Source organism: Siphateles boraxobius, unplaced genomic scaffold, assembly GCF_051911475.1.
Source record: "Siphateles boraxobius isolate OS27281-9 unplaced genomic scaffold, OSU_SipBor_1 30, whole genome shotgun sequence".
Lineage (NCBI taxonomy): Eukaryota > Metazoa > Chordata > Actinopteri > Cypriniformes > Leuciscidae > Siphateles > Siphateles boraxobius.
The window spans coordinates 4580564-4595333 of NW_027508920.1; the positions used below are offsets into that span (position 1 = coordinate 4580564).

General features: G+C 34.7%; 1 protein-coding gene across 1 annotated transcript; it reads left to right on the forward strand.

The window, feature by feature from the left end:
- The first annotated feature begins 6190 nt into the window (after window positions 1-6190).
- Window positions 6191-12169, forward strand: LOC143757410 (uncharacterized). The gene is made up of 7 exons (XM_077248521.1): window positions 6191-9512; window positions 9627-9764; window positions 10300-10368; window positions 10595-10677; window positions 10792-10918; window positions 11110-11230; window positions 11962-12169. The coding sequence occupies exons 1-7, from the start codon at window positions 9189-9191 to the stop codon at window positions 11970-11972; spliced, it is 873 nt and encodes a 290-aa protein (XP_077104636.1). The 5' UTR covers window positions 6191-9188; the 3' UTR covers window positions 11973-12169.
- Window positions 12170-14770: the final 2601 nt, after the last annotated feature.

The following is a 14770-nucleotide window of genomic DNA, read 5'->3' on the forward strand; positions in this document are numbered from 1 at the left end:
ACAAAGATGATTCTAATGGTAACGGAATCTCGAGACGATGAAAAAAAGAAAAAGATAGCTGATTAGCTACCTAGTGATAAGAAAAGGAATAAGACCTGAAGCTTGACTATTGCAAGTCATATGTACAGATGGCCAGCTGGCATCTCACTTTGTTGTTTGTCAATAAAGTTCATTCTTCTGAGACCTGGAGCTTCGACTCTTCGACTTCTTTGAGACACGATTTGAGGACTTTGAATTTGCAACAACATTTGCACAGTACTTTGGGAAAACGAACATATTTAAAGGTGCAATGTGTAATATTTCTGTGGATCTATTGACAGAAATGCAATATAAAATCCATAACTTAGTGTTTAGTGGTGTATAAAGACCTTACTTAATGAACCGTAAAGTTTGTATTACCTTAGAATGAGTCGTTTATATCTACATAGGCGCGGGAATCCCCTTCTATGAAGGTAGCCATGTTGTGACGTCATATTTCTACCATAGCCGACAGCGGACAAACATCGTTACAGAGCGCGTTTCGTATCTAACCGGAATAGTAAGCAGCAGAAAAAAAAGCGGCAGAATTTCTGGAGAATGATGGACCACAGTTATTGTTCAGGAAAAGATTCGAAATCGGGTAAATCTGCTTCAAAGAAGAGAAAGTATGATGAAGCTAGAAAAATAAGGCAGACTCGTAGACAAAAATCGCGGATCAACATCGTTGTGGCTTTTACCCAGATGGAAGGGTCTTATGAGGGAAAAGGACTTTCAAAGCGACGCCGAGGTTGCCTGTTTTCTGCTGGACAGGTAAGATATTCAAACTTTAACAATCAAAATTAAAACTGTTGTTTGATAATGTTAGCAATACCTAGACATAGCTAGCCATAGACACCAAGTGTCAGTTTTTTAAAATATGTAACTTAGATTGTTTCATGTAACTCAGTTCTTCTCCCTCGCTGTATTATGGGTTTGCTATGTGGGAAGAAATTTGCTGGTTACGTTCGTGAGACAATTAGCTGATTAGTATAATTATATTACATATTAAGGACCTTGATCCTTACCTTACCATGGATTTGTAAACATTATCTATGATTTCGGTTTATAATGGACTGTTGTATAGAAACAGTGACAATGTTACACACTCTTGGCTTACGTTTGCTATGTTGTCTGTCGGTGATCATACTTGCAATAGATGTCATATTTTTTGGGATGTTCAGTTTATTAGGCCCGATGAGCAAACCATAACAAGATGTTACACATTGTGAATTACAAAACAGTAATGTATTACAGTCGTATACGACTGTGTCATGTAGCACTTCATTTATTGATGCTGTTGTTTTTTCTCCAGGTACGAGACAGGTCCTGCAACATCAACTCCCTTGAAGATAAAGCCTTTAGAAAGTCCCAGCTCCAGCATTGTCTAGTATAGGGTCTTCCAGTGGAACAGACAGGTAAAACGTGCATTATGATGTATTAATTTTGTCCTAATATCTTTGATTATAAACATGATCATTATGATTATTGTGTAATTTGAATTTATATTTGGTCTATATCTAGTGTTGAATGTGCATATGTGGGATATACACAACTTTCTTTTGTAATTCTTTACAGAGATGAGCATCTTGATGTCATTGTAGAAGCCACTGAAATTCAGGGCCTTGAACAAAAATATAATAAAATATTTGATAACTATATTGTACCCTATTACATGTCAATGAATGATATTTGCTGTACAATATAGTCTGTAACCGTGTGATGGCACTGTATTCAACAGGACCATTACTCCAACCAGCATCTGATGTGGAAGGATCCCCATAGGAGATCACCTTGCATGTGTCCTTGTCAAGCAGGATCACGATGGAAAGAACTTCAATTCAACGACAAAGTCATAGCTTTCAACTATTTTCACCTTATTCTGCTAAGTACACTGTTAACAGCGCATATTATTTTCAGTAGGTAGCCCAAATTAAAGTTTTCAATTTTGAAAAGCAATGATAAGTAAGGCTACAGATGTACCATATTATGTAAATATAAAAAAATAAAATTGATTTTGATAATTTGAAGGCAAAGTTTGAAATTGTCATACTTTTATAAAAACATGTTCAAATGTATATAATGGAAAATAAAACACCATGTGCTTCTATTTCTTAACTTTTATTTTTTCAATAACATAGAACTGCAGTTGAACAACTATAACAAAATATATAACTATAAAACATAGATTAAAATTAAATAAAGACGGGAACAATAGTAATAAATATATATATAAAAGTAATATATCAAATATTAAATATGTACATTTTTTTGATGCCTTGATGATGCTGAGGCAGATTTGTGAGTACTTGTGTAAACTGTATGAACATGCCAGAGGGCCTGGAAGGAAATGCATAGTCCAGGAATAAAACCAGTGTAGTGTCCTTGAGGATCAGGGAACTTGTCCCTGATCCTCCAAACACAACAACTGGGAATGACAAGTTGGTTTCCCTGGCCTAAAGCTCCATGTTGCCAATAGATGAAGTGTCTATAGGCTCCATAACGGTACTCTCTGTTGTCATCCCCAGGCTCCCTGATGTTGCCTAATGCCGTAATGTCCTCCCGGTACTGTCTGTGATTGCGAATAAAGCCTTCTTCAAGGCAGTACTGGGAGAAGTGGGGCATTAGGCTCACACAATTTGCTTTATCCTGGCCACAGCATTTCCTCTCCTGGTCCGTAGGCATTTCCCGACAGTTACCACAAGTACACCAAGGTACTTCTGGGACTCCAGCAGAAGGTGGAGCACCGTGTCTGCGCTGATGCATTATCAAGGCATCAAAGACCAGGCCTGGCTGTCTCTCAAGCAGAAGGGTGGAGAGCTCTCTGTGTTCTTCTAGGGTCATCTCCTGTAGAAGTCTCTGAAGAAAAGGGGCACAGGGAAAAATAATCAATATGCAATATTCTCTATTTATATACTCTGGTTACTATGTCAAAATAATGTTGTTTTTAATATTGTATCCACTCAAAATGAACAATAGCAGTACTCATTATTACTGTTAGTATTTTATGCTCTAGCACTATTTATCATTACACTTCTGCTGATGATATAAGTTATGTCAATGTCATTAATTTTATTTAGAATTATATTTTAAAATTTTATTTCCTACTTTATATAGTGATTTCTTCTCCTTAGTATCTTGACATGCAAGCTTAGCAAATGTGACCCAGAGTATCCAATAGGTTATCAATACATAATTTCTGATTCTGATAAAATATGTACATATTTTAAATATTAAATATGTTGACAATATGGTACCATATTGGGGTTTGTAGTCTGGCCAGTATTTGCTAAACTTGTGTAATATGGCTTCCTATAATCATTGTTGCCCAGTAAATGACAGGTTACACTATGAAAACATTCAACTACTAACTAACGTTACAGTACCAGGGGTACATGTGAACAGAGCTACTATGTAAATAACGTTATCATTGTGTGCTTGGATGTCATAAAGTGCAGACAGGTCAGAATATAATAACGTTACAATAACTTTATAAAAACAAACCTCGGTAACAGCTCTCCGGTTACTTTGGAGGGCTAACACTCTTTCTTCATCCTCTATTGAGCCATCGATCCGGGTAGCTCCTCCTCTGCCTCTCCTTTCCCTGACTGCACCTCCAACACCTCTGCGCTCTGCCTCTCCGCCTTCTTCCTCTTCCTCTCCCTCTACCTTTCCCTCTCCCTCTTCCAGTTACCTCTGGTACGTATTCAGGTTGTCCCTGACTCTGAAACCGTGTATAAGCAATGCTGTCCGAGTGATGCCTCGGAAATCGTAACGTTAACTATTTCCCCTTACGTAGCTGCTTTGATGCTCTTATCCATAGCTCTTATCTTGTACTAACTAGCATGGAAACAAGCTTTAAGAATTAAAGTCAGTGAATAAAACACTAACACAATAATGAACAATTAAAAATAACAATCGCAATAACATGTGGTTTTACTGAATAATTAAGTAAATACAATTTAATATAAAATATAATATAAAAAAAACCTCATTGCTTGACTTGCTACTCTCTGCTGACTCAGACGACGACATACTTTATCCTCTTTGACTTTATCCTACGTTGGCCACCGTAGCTTCGAAATCGTGTTTGCAAATGGAGGGAGAGTGGTGTTTGCAATTCGCAAGCCTCACCACTAGATGCCGCTAAAAACTACACACTGCACCTTTAAGCAATTGAACATATTACAATCTTATTTAATATTATTTATTAATTGCATAATGTAATTGGTTAACACACATAACTGTTAGTGGTTTAAATAATTACTCCTTTTCATGCTTACCTCAACTTAATTATATCGAAATCTTCTAGACTACATCATTTTGTGAAGAAAAGAGTACTGACACGTCTACATTATTCATCATATATATATGGTGAATTAAAGTCTTCAGTGTCACACGATCCTTCAGAAAATCATTCTAATATGCTGATTTTATGCTAAAAAGACATTCATTATTATTTTCAATGTTGAAAAAAGTTGTGTACAATTTTTATTAATTATTAATTATTATGAATTAATAATTAATACAATTTGTGAATTAAATATTAATTATTTGATGAATATAATATATTATTTATTTAAAATAGAATATTTTATAACATTATAAATGTCTTTACAGTAAATTTTGATACATTTAATTCATCCTTGAGGAATAATGTTTTCTTTCATCCCCCCCTCCCCCCTCTAATTTTTTTAACTGACCCCAAACTTTTGAACAGTAGTGTTTAATTTAGTCTATTTCAGATACATGCTGTTCTTTTGAAATTATTATTTATCAAAGAATCCTTAATTTAAGGATAATTAAAAATAATTTAAAACTGTTTTAAACATTGATAATAATCATAAATGTTTTCTTGAGCATCAAATCATCATATTTGAATGAGTAAATTACACTTTACTATATATTCACATACAAAACCGATGTACATGTCCACAATAGATCTGACATCGTTCGAAGTATCATTTTAAATTACTATTTTAATTTGTCTTTTGAAAATTAATATGAAGATTTATTTATTTTTATCTATTAATTACTAAAAAAATATTTTGTTCATAAAAACATTATTTTTAAAATCAGTCAGACAGAAATATAAAGATTTTAAAAAAATATAAAATATATTTCAGAAAAAATCTTTATTTTGCCCTCTGACGGATTTTTAATTTGAAAACAGTTGAGACAGCGCATCATAGTTGCTTTCGCGAACGGCTCGATTTCCGCGCTTATATTACCGAATCAGTGTGATATGTTTCTTTGTTTTTTTATTCTTTTTTTCTGCTATTTTGTATTCTTTTTTTCTTATCTACAGCGTTCAAAACTGGTGAGTAAAAACAACAATTGATAATCCTGACTACCAGTCGACTGTCAATGAGCATAAACTAGCCTGTGGTGTTTTATTAGCCTATTTATATATTGATAGTAATATTAGCATAAAAAAGCTACGAGGAATATATTATTGATTACTGGGGTTCAAGCACAAGTAGCTGATGTAAGTTAAACAAATGCATTTATAGCTTTTGATTTCAAAGTAATCAGTCTTTAATCTCCACTGGGTTTTGGTTAGAATTTTTTGAATTTGCTGTTAGCATCAGACATTAGACACTCAGGAAAATTGCCATGTAATCTTGGTGTTTGCAATATACAGGCAAAAAAGCCTTTATGGGCTAAACCTACAAATAGGCCTCTAGATCAGCCTCTGACTCAACTATGATTAAATTAATAAAAATGTGCTTTTTTATTATAATTTTTTGTATGCGGGTCTGAGGATGACAAAAGATCAATAATAATATGAAGAAGAAAATACAAATGATTGAAAATGCATTAAGGGTTCAGTACTTTTTGCTTGGACTCCTAATGTCTGTGCTTATGAGTGTGTACTTATTTGTTCATATGTAAAATTAATTATTATGTACTTAAAAATGTGTATTTAGTACAAGCTTTCACACATTTTAAATAATCAATTTCTTAAGATTGCCAAATACTGTATCTATATTTATTTTGCATTACAGAATATACAGTTTGTAGCATGTGTGAAATAGTATATGTACTTTTTCAAGCCGTAAACTTCAACGATATATGTTAAAGTTTTACTGTTTTATTATTGTTATTGTAATACTTTTGTTAATACTATTTAAATTGTATTTTGATACTGTTTGTCTATTCAATACCTTTGTAGAATATGACCCGTGGTAAGAAACAAAAGGCAGCAAAGGACCTGTTGGCTTTAGCAGGTGGTTTCAATGTTGTCGTGAGACAGTTCTCAAAAGTGAATGTTGAACATAGCATTCCATATAATTCTGAGATTTGGACAGATCTGTCACTGTCGATTTTTGGAAGTGACAACAAACAAAACAAACATTGGTTATGGGTTATTTGGCATGACAACCGCATGGGACTGAAAGACCAGGTGCTGATATCAAGGAAACTTAAAAAGAGACAGACACCAGATCCTGGTTTAACATTGTCTGATACTCAAGGGAAGCTCCTTGATGACACATGCATGACAAGCCTAAAGAAAGTGGAACAATTTTTACATTACAGAGCTCAACAGACAGTAACAGTGAAATACATGTTAGTGAAGAAGAAACTGATGATGCCGGGTGGAAGTGTGCTGATGATGTTACAAAACCGTTGCTACAAGAGGATGAAACTGATAGAACAAACATCAACAAGACTGCTCAATCTGATGTTCAGGAAACTGTTGGGACTACTGTCAATGTAAGTGAAATTCCAGAAGAAACACTCAGCGTGGAGAGTGGCATACATAATACTTCAATACAATTGAGAGAAACAGCGACAGATCTTACCAAGGAAAGGACGGACCTCGAACATGAGTCAATAACAGTTAAAGATGCTTTGGACTCCTTGGTTACAGCTACAGAAAATGTTAAAGAGGAGATTCTACCGCAGAGAAAGCCAAAAAAGGTTCGAAAGGTTTGTTCTGTTCCGAAAACCTTTAAGATTTCACTTGACAAGAAGAAATGGAGAGCAATAAAACCAACAATAGGTTCTGTGAAATTAAGGAAACCATGGACTCATGTCATATACGAGGAATTCAACAAAGTGAACCCTAACTGTGTACTTGCCTTCAAGTACCAAAATGCCAGACTGATGCATAGCAGGAAAAGAAATTGTGCCTTTTTAAACATACGTGCAGTTTGCACATTTCCAATGTGCAAAGCTCAGTACATCTTTATAATGAAGAGAAAACCCACAATCATGCAGAGAACAGTTTTCATGACTGTTTATCGCCGTGGACCAATCTGCCATTTAAAAGAACACACTAGAAAACGCCAGGCATCCAATGTCCGTAGGGGAAAAATTGCAAAAGCCATCCATAAAGGAATGAGCCGAGTGTACTACAGTAAGCTCAGGAGGACTCCTGTGGAAGAAATAATGGCTGGGAATTTAACAAGGTCTCTTAACAGAGACATCCTAAAAGTAATTTCCTCTGAGGTAAAAAAGGCTGCATCACTACATGACAATGTCTTGTTGGAAATTAATTTAACGCCAGGTTACATTCAGAACTTCCAGGTGGATCCTTTCAGCTGTCACATGTACACTGAAAAGGGAATTTCAATCCTAGTGACACACATGAGAAAAAAATGTCACCAGTAACACTCTATTTGGATGCCACTGGAACGGTGGTGTCTAAAATACCAGAACAGAAAAAGAGAGTTCTGTACTATGCCCTCATTTTGGCAGGTCAAGGCCATGGCACACCACCTTTGCCCGTTGCTGAAATGCTGTCCAATGACCACACTGTGCCATCTATTTCTTTCTGGCTAATGCAGTTTGTGCACAACCTGTCAAAGTTCACTACACTGACAATCAAGTATGTGGAAACAGACTACAGTTGGGCACTTATACAAGCTGTTCTACTGGCTTTCAACAGAGAGAGTGTTCTGTCATACCTTGACAGATGTTTTGATATCTGCCAGGGCAAAGAGAAGTGGATGGAAACCAAAAGCTTCACTGTGATACATCTTTGCTCAGCCCATGTTCTTAAGGCTGTTGCCCAGGCCATTTGCAGGCATGTGACAGACTAACGCATTCTCATCCTTTGGCGTCATATGTGACGCCATATGACAAAACAGCGAAATACTACGCACATGGCACCCTTTATCGTCAATATAACACGCACTGTGATGGGTAGGTTTAGGTGTGGGGTAGGGTCTGCGTCTCATATTCACGCTAAAGGATGCCAGTCAACTTTATGACGCCTTGGGTTCGCGTGTTATATTCACGCTAAAGGGTGCCATGTGCGTAGTATTTCGCCGTTTTGTCCTATGGCGTCACATATGCCGCCAAAGGATGAGAACGGGCTCGACAGACAAGGGACACAGGGAGTTTGTGATTTTTGTGTTCGCAAGGTTGCAAAATAGCCAGACTCTGGATGAAGCCATTCAGATCTTTCAGGCTCTCGCATTATCCTACATACAAGGACAAAGACTGCTTCGGTAGAAGATAGTTTAAAGGCTCTTCAAAGACTCATTCAGTGCTTCACCCTGGACGAAGACATGACTGAAAACCGAGTCCAGATGAATACTTCAGATGATAAGGATGAGCAGTCCAGAACAATTGTAGGAAGGTCTCGCTTTTCATCTTTGTTCAGAAGTGTTTTTGATAAGGCAATCACAGCAGTCGCTGAAGAGGCAGAGTCTTCAGAAGTAAACTTGTACTTCTATCGAAGCATCATTCAAATGCTTTTTAAAACATACATGGCCATCTTTCCAATGTGGAGTGGAGTCATGTTGGGTGATCTACAAAGACATGCAGCTGACAAAGACATGATATTAATGGAAGATGGAGGACGAAAAACAAGACATCAAGACACGAGAAACGAATTGCCATGTAGAAGGATGGTTTGCCATTGTTAAGCAACACATCCTAATGAAGGCTCGCAGACTGCGACCAGGCAACTTTGTCCGAAAAATGTATACTTCTCTGCAAGGAAAGTACATTGAACACATAATGCAGCATGGCTTTTCACAAAAACTCCTCAACAAACCATTTAAAAGACATCAAATTCTCTGAGGAATCATGGGCCAAAAAAGAGGAAAAGACTGGTTCCAAACTGGGACAGTCCAAGTTTTACTCTGTCCCTTAATCAATACCAGGTCCTAAAAAGAAGCAGCCAAGGAAGTTCAAAAGTCACGGCTCGACTGCAGTGAATGAAGCTAGTGAAAAAAAAACTCACAGACTCAAGGACTGAGATGAAAGACATCTCCACGACTGTCCCAAAAACGAATACAAAACAGGAACCTACTTCAAAGGTTGGAGAGGCTTTATCTGCTCCCAAAAACACACAGACAATGAAGCCAAAAAGGCATGGTGATACAAAGAATCACAGTGAAACACAATTCAAAACTTCCAGCATCGAGAAGGTAGACTTGTCCACACTGACCACCACAGGGGCTGCTGGACGTGATACTTACACTGATAAGGGCAATGATGTTTCAGCTACTTTGGAGACAACTCCAATAAATGTTCAGGAAGTATGTCCAATTCAATGTACAATATAATTATTACATTACTTTGAAAAAGTACACTACAGTATTTTTAAGTATTTCATGTAAAAATCACTGCTTGTTTTGCCTTTGTGGTTACAGGTAGAAGATCTGTGGGACAAGAAACGTTGTGAGGTGATTGTTGCTGTCCAAAAATCAGCAAACAACATGACCTGGAGGATGTCTCTTAGACACAAGGAATTTATTTCATTGAAGCCTCACAATCTTTTGATGGGAGAGGTTAGTATAACTTTTCTGTACTTCCATGATCAGTGATTTTAAACTAAATGGAATTTCAATACTGGACATAGAAACATTTCACTTTTTAATGTTTTCCATACAATAGAGTACTATATGCATGCCACTATGAATAAAAGTACAAGCACAAATAGACTGTACATCCTAAACCACTACACCACAGAAGTTATCCTGTTCAAAGGAATACAGGAAATTTCACGACAAAGCTTGAAGAAAGTAAAATTCAACAGCATAAAAGCATGATCCATACAATTGGAATTACAATAGATGACATTGAAATAGAGTCACTGGTCTGGCACAATACTAAAACATATTTTGAAAAAATCATTATAATTTATTATGTGTACACTTAAGAGTGATTATGGTTTGCGTTATGGTTTGTTAGGCTGAAGTATTTGAAATATGATAAGAATACTCTGCATATTGTGTATGCTACCGAATTAATGTGCAGCCTGCTAATCTGCAACTATAAATACCTTGGATTATATTCAGTCTAACAGTTTAAATTACTTTACAGGAAAACTTTGAAAATTATGATGGTGCAGTGGGATTTGTAAATGTAAACGAAAATCACTGGAAGTTTGTGGTAAGCAAAACATTTGATGAATTGAAAATATGATGCATTTCACAGTTTTACAGTAGTAATGTTAATCCAATGCAAACTGTATATAAACAAGGGTGAATATTAAATTATTTTGGTTGGAATATGTGGTTACATATACGTTTGATTAGGGGAAAAAATAATCACATTATCTTATATCTTTTTCTTTACCTTCTCTGTAATGGAACCAACCTGGGAAATAAATTCGTAGTTCCTTCATGCCATGTCAGAGAAAATATTTGTTGTTGACCCTGCTGACCTCAAGGACTCAAAAGGAGCAGCAGAACGTTTTCGGTACGACCAATGAGAAAAAATATATAATATGTACTTAAAAAAAATCTGTTACATCTGTTACATAAAAATCTGTTACATATATATATTTTTTAATTCTTAAAAATTTCCTTTTAGACAATATTTTAGGACACGGTTCAATTTACATGGCAAAAGAGACTGGGTAAACATAAGATGGAAACCCAGCACCATTGTCCACACAGTGCAGGAAGATGCAACGAGTTGTGGGGTGTTGGTTATGCAGGTGATTTTTATTGCATTTTAATTGTAGCCAAACACAAAAGATTTAGACAGACAACATAGTAGTCATGACAACATGTCATTTTGTTTCTGCAGATTATATAAAACATTAATTTACAACCGTTACAAGGTATATTTAAAATTGTAGGCCTACAGAAAAATTACCTTTGCATAAAACATTTGCCTCAATTTCAGATGGCAAGAGAGGTGATCGAGAAATTTCCGGCAATTCCTGATCCATTCATCATTGATCCCAGTCCAATTAACATTGTTCATCCGAGAAAAGAAATGGCTAAGGAGATTCTTCATTCTTCAGGTAATATAACAAGCATCGAGTAACTTGGTAACACTTTACAATAAGGTTCATTATTTAGAATTAGTTAATGTATTAACTAACATGAACTGACAACTATCTCCACATTTGTTACTACATTAGTAAGTCTTTGTTAACGTTAGTTCATACAAATCCAGCTGTTCATTGTTTGTTCATGTTAGTTCACAGTGCATTAACTAATGTTAACAAATACAAACTTTGATTTTTTCCATGTATTGTAAATGTTAAAATGAACATGAACTAAGATTAATAAATGCTGTAGAAGTATTGCTCATTATTAGTTCATGTTAACTAAAGTATTTAACTAATGTTAACTAATTAACCTTATTGTAAAGTTTTACCAGTAACTCTATATGATAGATATAGGAATACTCTATTGGATTTAATGTACCTTATCAGTCTAAGAATAAGAAGATTAAATAATATCTTTAGCATAAAAGGATAATACATACTGAAACTTATGTTTTAAAAATAAATAAATGAATGAATGAATAAATACATACATGCATACATACATACCAAATAAATAAATATTCTGCTGTAGAATCCAATGAGGATTACTGTTCACACTGTGGAAGTAAGGAACTAAAGCCCAAAATCAACATGGTTTGGGTAAAATTACTGAATTCAGAAGAAGCGCTTAAGAATACCATAGCAATACAATACGTAGTGTGTATACTTTTTTAATGGTACATTTATCTTTACTTTTGAAGATACAATGTGAACAGTGCCAAAGATTGTACCACGCATGCTGCCTTGGACTACCAGACAAGATACCTGGAAAACATGCACAATGGTTGTGCTCACTGTGTACATAATTAAACAGTTGAATCAAGCTTGTACTTGTACTAAAACTGTACTTGTTTCTTACATTAAGAATAGTTGTAGTTTGATACACTTTCTTTCATTAAAGAATATCTGTAGAAATGTCTCCTTTATTCTTCATGTTGCAATATAGATTACCACTGTATATCTGTATTTTGGGGACTTTGTAACAAAATTGTAACTTAAATCTTTACAATAAGGGTGTTGCTTATTTATTACGTTGAAAGCATGATAAAGCTAAAACCTTTCACCTGTAGTAAGTCAGTATGGTCACTAGGGAATTACTACAACCTTTGAAACATGAAAGAAACACTTTAGGTGAATTACAGTAATAATTTCATATTAATTTGTGTGTACTGTACGTACAGCAAGGGAGGTATTGTTCAAATTTCACCTGTAGTAAGTCAGTCAGGTCACTAGGAACGTACTACAACCTTTAAAAAATGAAAAAACACTTTAGGTGAATTACAGTAATATTTTCATATTAATATGTATGTACTGTACGTACAGTAAAGGAGGTATTGTTCAAATTTCACCTGTAGTAAGTCAGTCAGGTCACTAGGAACATACTACAACCTTTGAAACATGAAAAAAAAACACTTTAGGTGAATTACAGTAATATTTTCATATTAATATTTGTGTACTGTACGTACAGTAAGGGAGGTATTGTCAAAATTTCACCTGTAGTAAGTCAGTCTGGTCACTAGGTAATTACTACAACCTTTGAAACATGAAAAAAACACTTTAAGTGAAATACAGTACTATTTTCATATTAATATGTGTGTACTGTACGTACAGTAAGGGAGGTATTGTTAAAATTTCACCTGTAGTAAGTCAGTATGGTCACTAGGGAATTACTACAACCTTTAAAAGATGAAAAAAAAACACTTTAGGTGAATTACAGTAATATTTTCATATTAATATGTATGTACTGTACGTACAGTAAAGGAGGTATTGCTCAAATTTCACCTGTAGTAAGTCAGTCAGGTCTCTAGGAACGTACTACAACCTTTGAAATATGAAAAAAAAACACTTTAAGTGAAATACAGTAATATTTTAATATTAATATTTGTGTACCTTTAAAAGATGAAAAAAAAACACTTTAGGTGAATTACAGTAATATTTTCATATCAATATGTATGTACTGTATGTACAGTAAAGGAGGTATTGCTCAAATTTCACCTGTAGTAAGTCAGTCAGGTCACTAGGAACGTACTACAACCTTTGAAACATGAAAAAAAACACTTTAGGTGAATTACAGTAATATTTTCATATTAATATGTGTGTACTGTACGTACAGTAAGGGAGATATTGTAAAAATGTCACCTGTAGTAAGTCAGTCAGGTCTCTAGGAACGTACTACAACCTTTGAAATATGAAAAAAACACTTTAAGTGAAATACAGTAATATTTTAATATTAATATTTGTGTACTGTACGTACAGTAAGGGAGGTATTGTTAAAATGTCACCTGTAGTAAGTCAGTCAGGTCTCTAGGAACGTACTACAACCTTTGAAACATGAAGAAACACTTTAGGTGAATTACAATAATATTTTCATATTAATATTTGTGTACTGTACGTACAGTAAGGGAGGTATTGTTCAAATTTAACCTGTAGTAAGTCAGTCTGGTCACTAGGTAATTACTACAACCTTTGAAACATGAAAAAAACACTTTATGTGAAATACAGTACTATTTTCATATTAATATGTGTGTACTGTACGTACAGTAAGGGAGGTATTGTTACAATTTCACCTGTAGTAAGTCAGTATGGTCACTAGGGAATTACTACAACCTTTAAAAGATGAAAAAAAAAACACTTTAGGTGAATTACAGTAATATTTTCATATTAATATGTATGTACTGTACGTACAGTAAAGGAGGTATTGCTCAAATTTCACCTGTAGTAAGTCAGTCAGGTCACTAGGAACGTACTACAACCTTTGAAACATGAAAAAAAACACTTTAGGTGAATTACAGTAATATTTTCATATTAATATATGTGTACTGTACGTACAGTAAGGGAGATATTGTAAAAATTTCACCTGTAGTAAGTCAGTCAGGTCTCTAGGAACGTACTACAACCTTTGAAATATGAAAAAAAAACACTTTAAGTGAAATACAGTAATATTTTAATATTAATATTTGTGTACTGTACGTACAGTAAGGGAGGTATTGTTAAAATGTCACCTGTAGTAAGTCAGTCAGGTCTCTAGGAACGTACTACAACCTTTGAAACATGTAGAAACACTTTAGGTGAATTACAATAATATTTTCATATTAATATTTGTGTACTGTACGTACAGCAAGGGAGGTATTGTTCAAATTTAACCTGTAGTAAGTCAGTCAGGTCTCTATGAACGTACTACAACATTTGAAACATGAAAAAAAAACACTTTAAGTGAAATACAGTAATATTTTAATATTAATATGTGTGTACTGTACCTACAGTAAGGGATGTATTGTTAAAATGTCACCTATAGTAAGTCAGTCAGGTCTCTAGGAACTTACTACAACCTTTGAAACATGAAAAAACACTTTAGGTGAATTACAATAATATTTTCATATTAATATTTGTGTCCTGTACGTACAGTAAGGGAGGTATTGTTCAAATTTCACCTGTAGTAAGTCAGTCAGGTCTCTAGGAACGTACTACAACCTTTGAAACATGAAAAAAACTCTTGAAGTGAAATACAGT